This window comes from Lepeophtheirus salmonis, chromosome 3 (assembly GCF_016086655.4).
Source record: "Lepeophtheirus salmonis chromosome 3, UVic_Lsal_1.4, whole genome shotgun sequence".
Lineage (NCBI taxonomy): Eukaryota > Metazoa > Arthropoda > Copepoda > Siphonostomatoida > Caligidae > Lepeophtheirus > Lepeophtheirus salmonis.
The window spans coordinates 39,632,322-39,650,397 of NC_052133.2; the positions used below are offsets into that span (position 1 = coordinate 39,632,322).

General features: G+C 33.1%; 1 protein-coding gene across 1 annotated transcript; it reads left to right on the forward strand.

Annotated features, from left to right (window-relative positions):
* The first annotated feature begins 9,260 nt into the window (after positions 1-9,260).
* LOC121115084 (uncharacterized) lies at positions 9,261-14,720 on the forward strand. Its single transcript, XM_071887393.1, has 7 exons — positions 9,261-9,400; positions 9,454-11,827; positions 11,892-12,110; positions 12,189-12,590; positions 12,641-12,768; positions 12,827-13,478; positions 14,311-14,720. The coding sequence occupies exons 2-7, from the start codon at positions 9,521-9,523 to the stop codon at positions 14,413-14,415; spliced, it is 3,813 nt and encodes a 1,270-aa protein (XP_071743494.1). The 5' UTR covers positions 9,261-9,400; positions 9,454-9,520; the 3' UTR covers positions 14,416-14,720.
* Positions 14,721-18,076: the final 3,356 nt, after the last annotated feature.

Consider the following 18,076-nt stretch of genomic DNA (forward strand, 5'->3'; position numbering starts at 1 on the left):
ACCACCAAACTCAAGTCCACGGTAACATTGCACGGGATTTTTTTCAGCAGACAGCAGTCTACAGACTGAGAAAGGTAACCAACTCAAAGCAAACCTTAAAAAACAGAAAGGTTTATTCATCGGACCGACGAAAAAAGCCAACGCAGCCACAAAGGCATAATTTAAAGTGGTGCACATTTTGCCAATGGACAAGAAGCTATACACTGATGGCGGGATGGTGAAGGAAGTAATAACAGCCATGGCCGACACATTATTCAAGGACCATAAAAGTAAGACTGAAATAATGTCTGCTATTGCTGATGTACAGCTTGGCACAAATACAGTGGCACGGCGAGTGCCTGCTCTCTCTGCCGATGCGGTGGGTCAGTTGGAAGGGGACATGATTAAATGCAAATGGGTTTCAATTCAATGCGACGAGTCGGTGGATGCGGCTGATACTGCTCAGATGGCTGTGTTTGCCCAGATAGTTTTTGAAGACACTTCCACCAGAGAGGAGATTTTGACGTTGCTTCCAGTAAAAACAACAACCAGAGGAGTCAATATTTACAACGTTGTGAAAAAGTACTTTGTCGAAAATAACGTGCCTATTCAAAAGCTGGTGTCTATTACAACAGACTGCGCTCCAGCTATGACAGGACATCACTCAAGATTAATTGTACTTTGCAAAGCCGACCCGGACTTTCCTAAAATTGTGAACTATCACTGCATCATTCACCAGCAGGCTATATGCATCAAAGTCATGAGATTTGTTCATGTGATGACACCTGTCATTAAGATCATAAACTCTATTCGCGCAAAGGACAAGTCGCACAGAAGCTTGAACCTGCTCTTCCAGGTACTGTCTGCTGAACACAGTGATCTCCTTCTCCACACTGAGGTGCGGTGGCTGAGCCAAGGAATAATACTCATCGCTTCTGCTCATTGCTGGATGAAATCAAGGCTTTCAGAGTCAAGGGAGGAGGACAATATACTTTTTTCTGATGCTGAGTGGCTGCTGGATCTTGCATTCCTGAAAGACATGCAGAGAAACTCAATTAACCAGTTACAAGGTAAAGACAGAATAATTTCTGGTGTGATCAGTGCTGTTAAGGCTTTTAAAACAAAACTGTCATTCTACCTCCAGCAACTGAAAAACAAAAGACTGCAACACTTCCCAAGAGTAATTAAGATGTTAGATAGCCATGTAGGGTCTGACTATGTTTTGGATTTCAATCAATATTGTGACTTCATATAAAAGCTAGGCCAGGAGTTTGAGGATAGGTTCAATGATTTTGATAAGCTGGAGCCATGTGTGGCATTCATTGCCCACCCATTCATGAAGATAGATATTACAGAGATTTCAGAAAGGATTGCTGAACTGTTCACTGTAAATCCTGTGGAGATGGAGGTTATAAATCTCCGGAATCATGTTCAGCTAAAGTCTCAGTAACACTCAACAACATTTCTGGAGCCTAGTAGACACAGAAAACTACATTCACCAATCAGTACTTAATATTTCTGCTTCATTTGATTCGACATACTTTTGTAAAACTGTTTTTTCTGACATGAATGTCATCTAGTCTTAATTCAGAACAAGACTGAACGAATAACATTGAAATGACTATAGTAAAGTAAACCTGAGTGCATACACCTCTTTGGTGGACTATATGCCAGTCATCTAACTAATTTTTAAAAAAGAGTGAGTGTACTAATGTTTTCTTGGACCTTTCATGTTGAGTTATTAAGTTATTATATCAAGGTTGAGTTATTTTTGACAAGCATTGTGTATTGCAATTCATTGCAAAGTCATTTCAAGGGGTCAAAAGTGTCAAGTCTATATTAAAGATGTATTGGTTTTCTCGAAGAGTAAGGAGGAGTACATAAGCACATTGAAGCAAGTATTTCGTCGGGTTCAAGATGCTGAGGCGAGGCTCAAGGCAAGGAAATGCATCATTGAAGCGAATGAAATCCCTTATCTCAGATTCAGGATTTCCAAAGAAGGTGGATCCAGAACTGATGCGCCCGTTCTCGATTTTCCATGTAGTCTACTGAGGTCAAGCCCTTTCTAGGAATGGTGCCATATTAAGGAACTGTCATCCATAATGAAGGAGGAAGCCACTCTACACAAACTTACAAAGAAGGATTGTCACTTCTCTTGGTCAGAGAAGCGGGAGACAAGTTTTAAGAAAATTAAAAAAGCTTTAGCCAACGTTCCCTTTTTCACACATTATGATACCTCCCGTCCGCTCATACTTTCGAATGATACCTCACTTGTTGCATTGGGCTGTCATCTCACAATTTATGGAGGGAGTGGATTGTCGGGTGGTTTTTGCTTCAAGGAAACTGTCAGCAGCAGAAATCAACTACTCACAGATTAATAAGGAAGCGACAGAGATTGTGTACAGCCTGAAGAAGTTCGAGCGATATCGGATGGATCGAACATTTTAACATAGGGACTAATAATAAATCCCTGATATACATTTTCAACTCAGGAGATTGTCTGGATACACTATGTTACTCTCCACGTATGACTATGCAATAGAACACATCAAAGAAACTCACCATCCTACTGCGGATGTTCTTTCAAGACATCCTGTTGAAGACATTCCAAAAGAAAATCCCACGGACGCCTTGATGGTTAAATCCCTGTCTCAGTAAGAAACAGTCGAGTCGTCTATCCTTGGTAATATCCCTCAGGACAGGGAACTACTCAAAGCAATTGAAGCCGCCAGAACTGGAGATTAGAAAGATGTGTCTGAGAACACATTTACTCATAAGAGGAATGAGTTTTCGTTAAAAGATGGCTTTCTGTTTTGGGGAGTCCATTTCGTGGTTCCGCTCCAGTTTCAAAAGACCTTCCTGAATGAGCTACACCTGAACCACCGAACCATAGTTAAGATGAATGCAGTAGCTCGGACGTTAGTTTTGCGGACCAGAATTGACGTATATATTGAAAATTTCGTGCACGCTTGCTCTACATGTCTTGAGAATAGCTCAAGACAAAAAACAGAATACACACCTTCTTCGCCTGCCTCTGAATGGCAACACATTTATCCAGATTATCTATCATGTAAAGCAAAGAACATCCTAGTCTTAATTGACTCTGGATCAAAATGGATCGAGGCTGAAGTAACGAAGAACACGTCGACCATAGCAACTTTGAGACGGATATTCCATACGGTTTCTCACTTTGGATTTCCAGTGGAAGTCCCCATTGATAATATTATAGAGAAAAACGCGTGCAGGGAGAAGGGGGGGAAAATACATATGGTATCATTGTTTAAAATACTGATGTGATTATCTTCTTCCTGCTTTATTATGATTTTGAGGGTATTACGAAAATATTTATTAGCAAATTGTTTAATGAAGATATACTACGTATAATTGACTTAGACGTTTTTTATCCGTTATAGTAGATTTTATAACGTCACACTCCATGAAATTGTAATTCATTATGAACCTTATTCTCAGAATAATAGCTAATGAAACTACAAAGTAGAGTATTTCGAAATATATTTGAAGTTCCAAGTTTAAAAAAGAAGGCTTTAATTAAATATAATCTACATAATAAAAAATATACCATCATGCATTTATGTTAAATATAGAAAACTAAACAATTGGAATCATATAACTAATAACAATAAATTATATATATAGAATATCGAAATAATAGATTGATCCAAATAATATTTTCTTGTTCTGACACCGGAATCCACTTAAATATGTCATAACTTTAGGTTGCAAAACACAAGCGAGACGTGGAGTTTAATCAAAAAGATAATCACCCCTCTTCTTCATGTGGAAGTTGATATATACAATTGTGCCCAGGATAGATATATCCCTACCGAGGAAATCTTACTAACTATTAATAATAAAGTAAATGTCAAAATCATAAAATTAGACAATAAATATACTAATAAAAAAAATGTTAGAAATAAATCCATCTTAAAGATTTAGAGCAAAAGCTAATTATGTAGTAATGTCCGGCGATATTACTCTTTATTAAGAGCATCAAAAAAGATATTTTCCCCGTTATTTATGCTTATATAACAACGTACTATTATCATGAAGGATATACACAATTGCTAATTATAATGCTACACCCAATGTAACTACCACCGTTGTTGTGACCATTTCAGCAGTTGTTTTTGCCTTTTATGAGTTTTCTGAACACCATTTCTTGGAGCTTATCAACCATAGCTAATCCTTGAGTGATAAAAAAGTAATATTTATTGACTGTAATATTGGAAAACCTAATGATCATACTTAGGTCTTTAAGTGAAGAAACTAGTGTCAGACAAACTAATTGTGAACCATCCAAAGCTACTACTCCCATTGTTGTGACCATTTAAGCACTTTTTTTTTGCTATTGAATGAGTTGTGTATCATAATTCTTGATAATTTTTGCTAAAATAGAATCATATTTTAGGGTTAGGTTTAAAAAAAAATTGAATACTTACTGTGAGATAGTACAAAATTCAGAGTTCCATTTCGATATTAGTAAATACTTTTTACTGATATCTTGATCGTCATTTGGTGTGGATGACTCAAAACCTTTTTATATGTATTTCTATAAATGACATCAGTACCAACATCCTCCATTAATTTAATGATGGTTTCTCGGGAAGGGATAGGTTTACCCGTGTATTTCTCCATAAATTTTTTGAACATAGATGATTAGCAATGGATAAGGTTATATTACATGCAATAAGCATCTTTGTGAGACCAGAGTTAAAGTCTGACGTGATGTATTCATCATTAACTTGATATGAGATGAGGATAATGAGTGGCGTGTAATTCTATAGAGGGGACTAAATGCACGTTTATATTGACAAACCATCTGTTTCTCATCCGGTAAGTATTTTCCAAATTCCTGGGCCTCCATTTTCATAAATCCAGACAGAAGGCGACGTTATTTTAGGCATTTTATTCAGTTCTCTATCGACTATCACCATCTAATCTTATATTAATATTGAATAATAAAGGCGGGAATGATAACGTTCTTGATTGATAGAAGAAGATGTATATTATTTAATCAATGATGCCATGCGTATTTATTCTTTTCTCCTCGCACGCTTTTCTATTCTTACCAAAATTATCACCCTTAATCATGATGCACACCTTCTCAATAAACTCGGCGTCCCTGACCTTTTTAAGGGCCCTTCTGCGACCCTTCAATATAGAAATAGTACTCCAGGGGGTTCTTCAAATCCTCCAGTTTCTTGCTGGTTTCCTGGATGTAACGATTGTCAGCCCAGTAGTGTTACTGAAGTCAAAGTTGCTTATTTGTCCTTGATTATTAATTAGACAAATAAGTACAGCAAATCTCATTTCCTCCTCTTTGAACTAAATCTCCGGCAGCTCCAAATATAGTTCTTCTCCCATTGTGACAAAATTAGACTAAGTGAATGTTTTCTGTCTATATATTACACAGGATTTTAAAAAAATGATATGACGACGACATTTGGTTTTAGGGTGAACAAAAGAGGGAGCGGATTTCATATTCCACCCATGTATATTGGAATGTTAGAAAAAAAAATCATTTTTCCTATTAAACCTGTTTTGTTTAATAGATAATAGTAAAAAGACATTTTGATACCAAAATCATGTCTCTAGCTTTAATATTAAGAAATTTATGACTAATTTATGATCAAAATTTCGCGACTTTTTTTCGCATAATTTATTTATTAGGTATTTATTTTACCTAAATCTGTGATCTATTAAAGAATAATATTTCAATAAAGTTTCTTAAACATAACGAAAATTGAATGAAATTTTCAGGAATTACAGAATACAGTATTATACAAAAGATGATACTTTTAAATACTTGCAATTGAATGGTAAGGTATGAAATTTGAGTATATGAATATCTTCCCACACTTGCAGACAATAAATGATAATTATTGACAAAAAAAAATGGAGGTTAAAAATGAAAATAATTCCATATAGCACGGTAATAAAGATTGAAGTTATTATTGTCTGGTTAAAATTTATGTATTTGACATCAAGGGATCGATTAAAAACTTAAGTAGGTACTAGTTTAATAAATTTATTAACGTCTATATAACTATTTATTAACTCCAATACACTGTATTTGTGATTTTGAAGACTATTTTGAGATAACTTTTTTTCCAGTAAATATTGTGATTAAGCGATCAACGGATTGATCAAATGTTTAAAGTTGGTAAAAAATTAAAAATTTATTTACATTTAGTATAAATGACGTGAAATTGATTTTCCTCATTGAGGTAATAAAAATCCTGCATTTTTATGGGAATTCCCAAAACAATTCTAGACTTCCACGCACGCCTTTAGCAAGTTTTTTTCTCTCAGTAAATCGGCATTAGTAAGGTTGATTATTTTGGTAAGGATACAAACGCGTGCGAAGAGAAGGGAAGAAATATTTATGGTATCATTGATTAAATAATAAACATGTTCCTCTATCAAGAACGTTATCAATTCCCGCCTTATTATTCAATATTAATATAATATTAGATACTAATAGTCGATAGAGAACTGAATAAAATGCCTATAATAACGTCTCTTTCTGTCTGGATTTCTGGAAATGGAGGCCCAGGAATTTGGAAATACTTACCGGACAAGAAACAGATGGCTTGTCGGATTTGTCGATATAAATGTGCCTTTTGTCCCCTGTCTAGAATTAAACGCCACTAATTATCATCATTTCATATCAAGAGCATGGATATTCATCTATAAAATCAAGTCAATGATGAATACATCAAGTCATACTTTAACTCTGATCTCACAAAGATTCTTATTGCATGTAATGTACCCTTATCTATTGCAAATCATCCTACGTTCAAAAATTGATGGAGAAATACATGGGTAAACCCGTCCCTTCCCGAGGGGCCATCATTAAATTAATGGAAGATAGTGGTAATGATGTCATTTATAGAAATACCCCCATTATAAATTGTGAAGTTAAGATAATTTTCTGCATGGTTTGAGTCATCCACACCAAATTACGCTCAAAGTTATCAGTAAAAAGTGTAAAATATTTACTAATTTCGAAATGGAACTCTGAATTTTGTACCATCTAAGAGTAAGTATTCATTTTTTTAAAATCTAATCATAAAATATGATTCTATTTGAGCTAAAAATATCAAGAATTATGATACACAACTCATTTAATGGCAAAAAAAAGTGCTTAAATGGTTGTAACAACGGAAGTAGTAGCTTTAGATGGTTCACAACTAGTCTGTCTGACACTAGTTTCTTCACTTAAAGACCTGAGTATGATCATTAGGTTTTCCAATATTACATAGTCAATAAATATTACTTTTTTATCACTTTAGGATTAGCTATGTTTGATAAGCTGCAAGAAATGGTGTTCAGAAAACTCATAAAATACAAAAACAACTGCTTAAATGGTCACAACAACGGGGATACTTACATTGGGTGTAGCATTATAGTTAGGAATTGTGTTTATCCTTCATGATATATTATATAAGCATAAATAACGGTGATTTTTTTAATGCTCTTAATAAGGAGTAATGTCACCGGACATTACTACATAATTAGCTTTTGCTCTAAATCTTTACGATGTAATTCTAACATTTTTTTTTATTAGTATATTTATTGTCTAATTTTATGATTTTAACATTTACTTTATTAGTAAAAATTATTTAGATCTCATCGGTAGAGATATATCTATCCTGTGCACAATTGTATATAGCAACTTCCTCATGATGAAAAAGGAGTGATTATCTTTTTGATTTAACTCCACGTCTGGTTTGTGTTTTGAAACCTAAAGTTAGGACATATTTAACTGAATTCCGATGTCAGACCAAGAACATATTGTTTGGATCATTCTTTTATTTCAATATTCTGCATTTATAATTTATTGTTATTATTAGTTATATGATTCCAATTGTTTAATTTTGTATATTTAACATAAATGTATGATGGTTTATTTTTTAGTATTTAATTTAAGCCTTCTTTTTAAACTTGGAACTTCAAATATATTTCGAAATACTCTACTTTGTCGTTTCATTAGTTATTATTCTGAAAATATGGTTCATAATGAATTACAATTTCATGGAGTGTGACGTTTTCAAATCTACTGTAACGGATAAAAAACGTCTAAGTCAATTGTACGTAGTATATTTTCATTAAACATTTTGCTAATAAATACTTTCGTTATACCCTCAAAAATCATAATAAAGCAGGCAGCTGATAATCACATCAATATTTTAAACAATGATACCATAAGTCTTTCCCCCCCCCCTCTCCTTGTATGCGTTTTTCTCTACAGGATTATCAACTTTGGGCATTGGGTAACATAACAAATGTATATGAAATTCAGTAGCCAGGCTACTTAATATAATGTAAGAACCTTAATTTTTAGATTTTTTGTACTATAATAGTATAAAGAGCATTTTTAATGACGTCATAAATGGAGGGACCTCCCCTCCGCAATAAAAAAAAACAAGATTTTTTCTTTTCATTTTACTAGAAAATTGAATATAATCAAAAAATAATGTTTTTTCAAAAAATTCATTTTCTGTGAATGGCTATAAATTTCTGTAATTTTTTCCAACAAAATTTATTTTTTCTGAATGTCTGTATTTCATTGAGTTAATTTCTAAAAATCGATTTCTTTCAGAATAACTATAGATTGTTAAATTTTTCACAGATAAATTTTATATTTTAAATTTTCTATAAGTGGCTGTGGATTTTTATTTTTTATTTTTTTAAAAAATTCAATATTTGAAATTTAATTTTCCAAAAATTTTTAGCTACAATTTAGCACCAAGCTCCCCCAAATAATATCATGCAGACTCCCCTGCAGTTGCCCACTATTTTCTTTTAAAACTTGGTTGTTTAGGCCCCAAATGGCCGTCATCTACCATGCTGACGTCACATGAAATGGCTCAATTGAAAAGGTGGAGGAAACTCCTTATTATTATTAAACAAGTCGGAGTTTCTATCGGAAAATTAAAATTACTTCGTCATTAGTGAATAAATTTAGGAAACATTGACATCTCTGAAATTAAAAGGAAAAGCTACATTAAATTAAGGTATTCAATCGACCTCTTCTATATTTTTTTAAATCGCTTAGCATAACTATGGGCCATATACATTAAGTCTGGGATGGATAATAAAAATTATATATTATGCCAGATTAATATAATATCCATATGAAAAGAAATATTTATTTATTTATTATGATAGTATTATATTATCTAAATAATAAATCTACGATGTACTGGATGAGCCAGTCACTGTTCAGTTCATTATATTTGTGTGTGATGTCACGATGTACTTTTTATCTTATGAATATGCCTAACAGTTAATACAGATCAGTTTTAGTCAAAACTTCTCCTGACGTTGTTCAATACTTCATTCAATCCTCCGAGGCCCATTCAACACACCTCTTCTTACTCTTTTTCGGGAACATGTATACAACATACATTTGCTTTGTTCATTGAAATACTCAAAAGCTTATTACAGATTGGTGAGTGCACTCCATTGGACAATTTCGTCGATTGTGGAGGTGGGAGAAGTAGCTCAAGTGAAGATGGACTCCACAACTTTTCTTGAAGATAATATTAAGACCTTCCTGGGTGCTCCAGATATTGTGCCAATTCCCACTTACAATCCCAAAGGGATTAATGCCGCAAAGAAATGCATCGACTTCGATGAGGAGGAGGATGAAAACATTCGCGTGTATGCACGAATCAAGCCGCGGCTCTGTGAAGAGGAGGTGGAAGGGAGTACCAAAGAGTCTCGCATTTATATTTCTGGGCAAGAGGTCGTAACGGATCCTTCACCTGGAGCAGGATCCAGTTATTCTCAACGATTCCTCTTTAACAAGATTTTCCATCCCCAAGTCACGCAGTTGGATTTCTTCACCAAAATGGTTCAACCACGACTTAAAGATTTCCTTGAGGGACACAACCAACTTATTTTCACTTATGGAGCCACTTCTTCTGGGAAAACATTCACTGTACAGGGCACATTGAACAATCCTGGGATTCTGCCCCGCTCCTTGGACACTATTTTTAATTCCCTTGGATCCGAAAGAATAATTGAAAATACCCCGTTGAAGCCCTGTGGCTTTGATACTTTTCAATCCTGCTCCTTCCAGGACGTGCAAGAAGAGAAGGAATTTGTGATAAGTCTGGGTAGTTATCTCCACCAAGCAGTTCAAGACGATAGTACCACCTCTTCCTCCTCCTGTACAGTGGATATGAGTACAACACACAGGGAGAGAGAAAAAACGGAGATCGAAGGGTTAAATCACGAGGGGATGTTCTATTCTCTGTGGATCTCCTTTGCAGAAATATACAATGAAAACATTTTTGATCTCTTTGAAAAAGTCTCTTTGTCTAAAAAGTTGCGAGGGAATTCTCGCAAAGTGTCTTTAAAATTGTGTGAGGAACGAAAAGGAAGTGCCTATATTAAGGGTCTCAAAGAAATACCCGTCTCTTCTGCAGATGAGGCTTACAAACTCCTACTTATTGGTAGAAAAAATCTTCACTTTGCTGCCACTAAACTAAATCACAATTCTTCCAGGAGTCACTGCATTTTTACAGTGAAGATAATTAAATTTTGTGATATAAATCAACCCAAATATGCACGAGTAAATATTCTCTCTTTCTGTGATTTGGCTGGGTCGGAGCGAATAAAGAAAACAAGGAATGCAGGGTCAAGGCGAATAGAGACTGGGAACATTAATGCATCCCTTCTTGTTCTGGGTAGAGTGATGAAAACGTTGAGAGACAATCAACGGATAAAAGAAGTGAGGAAACATGCAATTGTTCCTTTCAGAGATTCAAAACTCACTCGCTTATTTCAAGCATTCTTTGTTGGATTTGGAAAGGCTTCCATGATTGTTAATATTAGTCAGTCTCCCTATCTTTTTGATGAAACACTCCAGGTCTTAAAATTCTCTGCTATTACGAGTAAAATTAGTTATGCTAAGGAACAATTACCTGCTAAGCCCAAGAGAAAATCTAGATTCTCATCTATTTTATTTGAGCATAAGCGAATGTCTTCATTAAATGGACGAAATACTATCATGTGGGAAAATCCTGAGGCAAGGTCAACACTATGTCTACAAAATAAAATAGATGAAAAGGACGAGAGTGACATTGAGTCCTCTGAGGAAGTTAATGAGACACATTATGAAGCCCTAACAAACCTCATCAATGATTTGGAACAACGGTTAGTCGAGGAAAAACGTAAAAATGTATCCTTAGAAAGTGACATTAGAACTGAATTGTGTAACGAGTTTAATACCATGATAATGAATGTTGAAAAAGAGTGGCAAACACGCATGAAGGAAACAACGGAGCGCATGGATGATCTTAGTGATTGGAGGATTAAGAAACTAGAAAATGCCTACAACGAAACTCGCAAACGTAAACGACACCATATTATTGACGACGAATTGAATGAAAAAATAGCTGAACTTGAAGCTAAGTTGGAGGAGAGAAGTCTTGAAATAGAGGAAATCAAAAAACAAAACTTGGCTGTTAAAGACTCTCACAAGTGTATCCTTGATGCTCGAAAAAAACTGCAGGAAGAAGTTACAACTTTAAAATTTACAAATGAGGACAATAAAAGAAAAATCAAATCCATGGAAGGAGAAATAGACAAACTAACATTACAGAATAGAAGCAAAGAATCTGCTATAGAATCTTTAAGCTCCAATCCCATTATAAAAGATTTGAAAAACCAACTTTCGGACACCGAAAGAAAGTTAACTGCAAAGACGGAGAATGCTGCATATCTCAAAAAACTTTTGGATGAAGCTGGTGAAGAATTTCTTGAAAAGGACGAGAATGAATCCAAGTTGATAGAAGCTCAAAAGTCTTTGAAGGTATTGTACATATTGTATTAAATGATAATAATTAATTAGCTCATTGTACTCAAATTTATTCCAGACTGAATTAGCTCAAGTTAAAATCGCACTAAAAGATGCACACGATGAATATTCAGTCTTAATAAAGGAATCAAATAACAGACAAGAAGAGTATGAATCAATCGATGAACTTCTGTATGCTTGTCGAAAGGAAAATAGCGAGATAGTTAGTAAAAACAAAAAGATATCTGCAGAATTAACAAAATATAAACAGATCGACAATACTAGTGACAGTAAAGAGGTAAATTTGTTCATAACAAATTATTAATGTCTTTTAAATATTCTCAATAAAAATAATAATTTTATGTTTCATTTTAAGGATGCTTCAGTAGTCGATAACCTCCGTAAAAGGTTGGATACTACCTCTTCGGAAGTAGATGGTCTTTTAATCAAATTAAATAAAACAAGACAACTATATGAAGATCAAGGAAAAATTCTCAAAAAAGTTGAAGAAGAAAAGAATAGGCTTGAAAAGGATTTAAATGATGAAATTGAAACGCTGAGACGTTCGAAAATTAAGATTGAATCTTCAGAGCATGAAAAAAAGAATCTATTGTCTGATAAAGAGATTGAAATTCAGAAGCTAGAAAAAGAAATTAAAAACTTAATACAGAAAGGTGTAGCAAATCAACAATCTCTTGAACATAATTCTAAAGAAATAGAAATCTTGCGATCTGATGCTTCTGAGAAGCAAAATATTATTGAAAATCTTGAGGTTCAAGTAAGGTCAAGAAAATATATATATATATTTTTTAAATTTTGTTTTTAAAGATAAAGTCCTCGCAAAAAGAAGATAATGTGATAAAAATCTTAAGAAAAGAATTAAAGCTTAAAGAATATGAGCTTTCCAAGAAGGAAGCTATCATTCGAGAAGTTGAGCTAAAGTTAGAAAAATCATTGTGAGTCTAGTTAAACATACCTTTAAAAACTACCATTATTTTTTTTATATGTTTGCAGATATGATGGAGAGGTTGAAGACTTGCCTAGAGACGAAATAGAATCATTAAAGCGGGATGTAATCCAAGCAAATGCGTATCATTCAAAGGAATTCGATAAGATCAAAAAAGCTAATGAAAAAGTAATAAATGAATACAAGGATGCGAATAAGGAGCTCCAAAAACAAGTCGGCATTTGCTCAAATAGGGATACTGCAGATGATTCTAGTCAATTAGTCCATCAACAAATGAACGAATCAGATCAGAGCTTTAAAATCGACTCAAGCATTCTACCAACTGAATTGCAAGCCTCTGGTAAAAAGAAAAGAAGGGGTAAAGTTAGAAATACCCAAAATAATAGTACAAAATCCAACAACAGCTCCTCAATTCTGGTTAATGAAAGCAATGTTGAAAATGAATTAAACGATAGTGAGAATAGTGTAAGTAGGTCACAGAAATCAAATAAAGTCACTCGTTCACGTCCAGTTCATAAAACTAAGAAGAAACACGTTAATGATGTTGATAGAAGTTCCATATCGGAACTAAGTTCCGTAGAAAAAGAAAGAAATACGCTTAAGGAAACACACAGTTTTGAATTTCTTCATTCAGGCACTGAAAACACTCCAAGAAGATCAAACCGAACGACTAATAATAATAATTTTAGACAATATGAGGTAAGGGTGAAAATCAACACTTGTAAAAAAATCAGTTTTTGGAATGCCCATAGTGATTTTTATTGCCATTTAAGCAACTTTTTAAGAGTCTAATAACGATTCATACCCAAAATCAAAGTTAACAATAATTGATTGAGAAATTAAATATAATTAAGTCAATTATACGAATAATTGTAATAGTTATTAATACATTGTTAAGAGGGAAGGGGATTAACAATATTTAAAAATATATGGTTAATATTCAACATAACTGATCAGTACTCATTACTCGTTTATCCTTATAATCTATGTAACTATATTTAATTTTGGAACTTTTATAATGAACCCCTGCACTTATTATACATTAAATATTCCATAAAAAATTATAAACTAAATTGAATATTGAAGATTCACTGTTTTTGTGAAGAAAAAAAAATGTTGAATTTGTATTATGTTTATTCCTTAATTTTAGAAATTATATATAGCATTTGAAGGGGGAAATAAATATTAATAGCTTTCAAATAAGATCCTTCATTTTACCTTTTATCTCACTTTCAAGACCAGTTTACGGAGCCTATTAATTTCCAGTTCACTTTTTTAACTATCATTCCATAGTTATTTGACCAAAAATTCATTTGCACTAATGTACTCAAGATTTTCGTTTTGATTGAGGGTGAGGATTGTCCAGCCAATTCGCTGTTTTATCTGTGGGGCAATTATTCTATGACATAATGGCGCTGCAAGTACCGGTTTCAATACCTGTTTAGTACCTTTTCAAATGCATCATTAGCTCGATGCCATTGTAATTCCGATATACCGAACACAGCACTAATATCTTATTTCTCTTTTTTAGGTCCTCAAGTCTCTTGAAAACTTGACTGAAATTGAAGAAGAGGAAGAGCGTGCCTCTCAATCATTTGTTGGAAAAAGACAACTTAGAACTAGGAAAAAAAAGTAATTTTAATAGTGTGGTGATGATAGGATTATATTAATATTGTCTCTTTTAATAAAAAATATCATAAAAACATTTATGAATATTTTATCTCAACATTTTACTAAGCAAGTCCCCGTGGTCCTACTCGAGACAACAAGAAATGATGATGATTTTTGGGAGGCCAAAACAAACTTGTGTCTATATGTTTCTGATTATTATTTATTTATCCCATTTGATTATTATTTTTACTATTTTATATCAAGTGCTCAATTTGATATCTCTTATGTCAAGCATAAATATATTATTCAATAATTATGTTTTTAATATCAGATTTCATTGTTTGGATGCAAAGATTATTATGACTCTTCAAAACTTTTATTTGTGGGATGATGAATAGAACTAAAGCTTGATCAATAATTGTACATGATAGTTGTAGTTGCAACACTTTTTTTTTGTCTACTAGGAGCGTTGAATATTACTCCCTAATTAAGGATGGGCATTTCTTAAAGCGCTAGGAGAAGGCGGGAGCGAGACATATGGTACTACTGAATTAAGACTCATATTAACATCCGCTACATGTTATATGATTTTGGGGGAGGAAAATATTACTGCTATAGAAAGGAGAACTTTCTACATTTATCGTAGCGTTGGTGAAGTGAAGTATATTCAAATATATATATAATCAGGGGCGTCCTCAAGATTATATTTTGTTCTATTTTTTGGGAAAAAATTTCAAAAATCCACCGCCATTAACAAAAAAATTAAATTCTTTGGAAAAGAATTTAGATATTAACATTTTTTCGTGTTTGTATATGTATATTCATGTGCCATGCAAATAATTTCTTAGTAACCACAGGCCATTCTTGTTTTTCGTAAATTATACAACCGATATAGAAGTTTAATTTTGAGAAGTGACACTTGTGCCATATCAAAGCAACGGGAAGGATCACGAAATATTATATTTTTTTAATTTTGGGATGTTAAATGAGATGATACATTTGCTCCATTATGAGTAAGAACATGGAAGATTAAACCTGGTCCATTACTGCAGAACTGAAGAAATAAAGAAGCTGCAATGTTAATAGCTTCAGTGACAGTAGTTAATTTTAGTGTTTGAATATATGCAGTGGGATACTTATGCTCTTATTTAGTTCGATGTTGTTACTGAAGTATATGTCTTCTTCCACCTATTCCAATTCTTAAATATTTTAAATAATATTTTGCAATCAGAGAGGTCCACAAGAATATATATATTTATAAATTTAAAAATTAAATTTCAAATTTGAATTTTTTGAATTATTCAAAAATACATAATTATTCCACAGAAAGTAAAATTTTTATTGAGAAAAAATAGAAAAATTAAACTAAATTTCAAACATTAGATTTTCTGTTAAAACCCAAAAATTCCTTAATTTTGGGGAGGGGTGGGGGTGTTTTATTTTTTTTAACTTGGAAAAATAATAAATAATTAAATAGCAGTAATAAATAATAATAATTAAGAATGGAAATTGCAAATTGAATATTATTTGCCCGTTGCCGATCTCAATTCTAGAAAAACACTCGATTTTCCAATTTCGATTAATCGTTCCATTACTACTAAAAAAATATTGGTTATGAGTTATAACCAGATAATGGTCACCTATTGATGTATAGACTATATCAATTACTGTTGAATTATGCGTATGCCACGATTCTAATAAGTTAAACTTATTTTTAAGTTAATTTTGGAAAATAAATTAGGAAAACAATTTTTAATTTACAAGTTCCAATAATTCTTTAAAAAAATAGGATTTTTTTGTCTGATGAGTTTTTCAGGGAGCTTAAGTGTTAGGTTGAGTAACGAGTGAAGCTCGTTATTCTTCGAGTATTGTTTTTAAACTCGAAAATACACATCCAGCAAAATTCAATCTTATTCCCATATTGTAGATAAAAATTAAATATTACAATAGAAATAATATAATATGTTTCTCTAATTATTATACGTTTTGGGTCCTTAATTCATCCAAAAAAATCGACAAATTTAGACATTTAATAAGGATTCTCAGTGTTTATTCTCTTGATTTAATTCAAATATAAGGGTTTATCATTCTCATCATGTAATATGCAATATAGGTATTACCTATTTATTTGGAGTTTAATCAAGATTTATAGTAAATTTTTCCACTTTATGTTTGAAAAAACATCAACTTTGAGCTCAAGTCTCCTTACAATTTATGACGTCAATGAAAACGTTCTATAGTTATAAATTATTATAATTGATAGTAACAAAATTCAATATGCGTATGAGTTAATAATAGAGGGGGTATCCAAATAATGATATCCACTTTAAGCCCAACTTTTCTTATGAATTTATGCCCTAGGAGCATTGTGGTAAAAAAAAAAGAATTCAAATCGGTCCAAAAAACCCACTCAATTCAGTGATGCAATTGTGCTGACTCGTAGCAGTCGTCAGGAATTTAGTATATATTTTTTCTGAGCCTATTCCTCCCTCAATTACTCTAAAAAGGTTGACGAGTTCACGATTAAACATTAGCACTGGATGTGTATGGCATAAAAGATGACCTGGAATATGATCTGTTCCTAACTCAAGAACAACCATTTCTTCAATTCCAAAATTGTGACACACTCCATCGGTGAGCTTAAATGTTATTTTTTCGTGAATATCTTTGGGAGTATTATTACCATCGCTGACTAATGATAAAATATTAAGAGCTGTTAGTCTCAGTCGTGTCAGATTATCTCTAGTCTCAGATGAAACGGGAAGGGTAGGAAAAGCCCGATATTTGCCATTTATTGTGATCCCCTGAACACTAAATGATTCACATCCCTTTTTCTTACTCTTAACGTCGTGGTAGGTAATGACAACGTCAGAGCTCGTCACTATGAGCTCAACAATTTGTGAAAGAGTTTGAGCCAAAATAGCCTTAGCTGCCTACCGTGTTTGTGAATCGTGTGGTACTGTATTGAGATCACTCACATTGGGATTATCTAAATGGTACTTTCACTTTCGATCGAACAGAAAGTTTGCTGTCTCCACTATGCATGCAACAGCCTGGTTTTGAATGCAGTAGTATACACTTATGAGTTTGTCGGCACAACTAACAAATTGAGGCTTTATCTTACGAGAAGATATACGTATATGACGATAGCATTGTGGCATAAAATCCCTTTCACTATCACCATCAGATGCATGATTGTTTATATAAATAAATGATCTCTTTTTTGATTCCATTTCATGGTGGTACAAATTATCAGTAGTATTAACCTTTTGAGAGATATCGTCAGTGAATTCAGCAATATTAATCCATGATGATCCAGTCCGTGTTTTTTGATCTATCTTCCGTTTTTTTCTTTATTCTGCTGGGTTTGTAGAATCTTTTCACTAGCTTACTTTCTTTCCATTGTTCAGACCCACTTTCTATCAACCTGTTCTGAACAGTAGCTCTTACAATAATTACGTATTGAGTGCAAAAACTGAAATTCTTCGTCCCCCATTTTGACTCTAAAATTTATTTATTGAGACTCTCTTGCATGTTTATTTTCGCAAAATATTTCAAATATTTTTTCCATACTCTCATTGTAAACTTTCATATCGTTTTTCCATTTATCACTTCTTTTAGATGGTGGGCGTCTCATATTGCAGATGAAGCGGATATAAAGAACTTCAATTTTATTGCCTATATAT

Coding starts and splice junctions, on each gene's coding strand:
- LOC121115084 (XM_071887393.1), top strand. CDS start 9,521: ATGGACTCCACAACTTTTCTTGAAGATAATATTAAGACCTTCCTGGGT. Junction 11,828..11,891: donor AAGCTCAAAAGTCTTTGAAG/GTATTGTACATA, acceptor AATTTATTCCAG/ACTGAATTAGCTCAAGTTAA. Junction 12,111..12,188: donor ATACTAGTGACAGTAAAGAG/GTAAATTTGTTC, acceptor TTTCATTTTAAG/GATGCTTCAGTAGTCGATAA.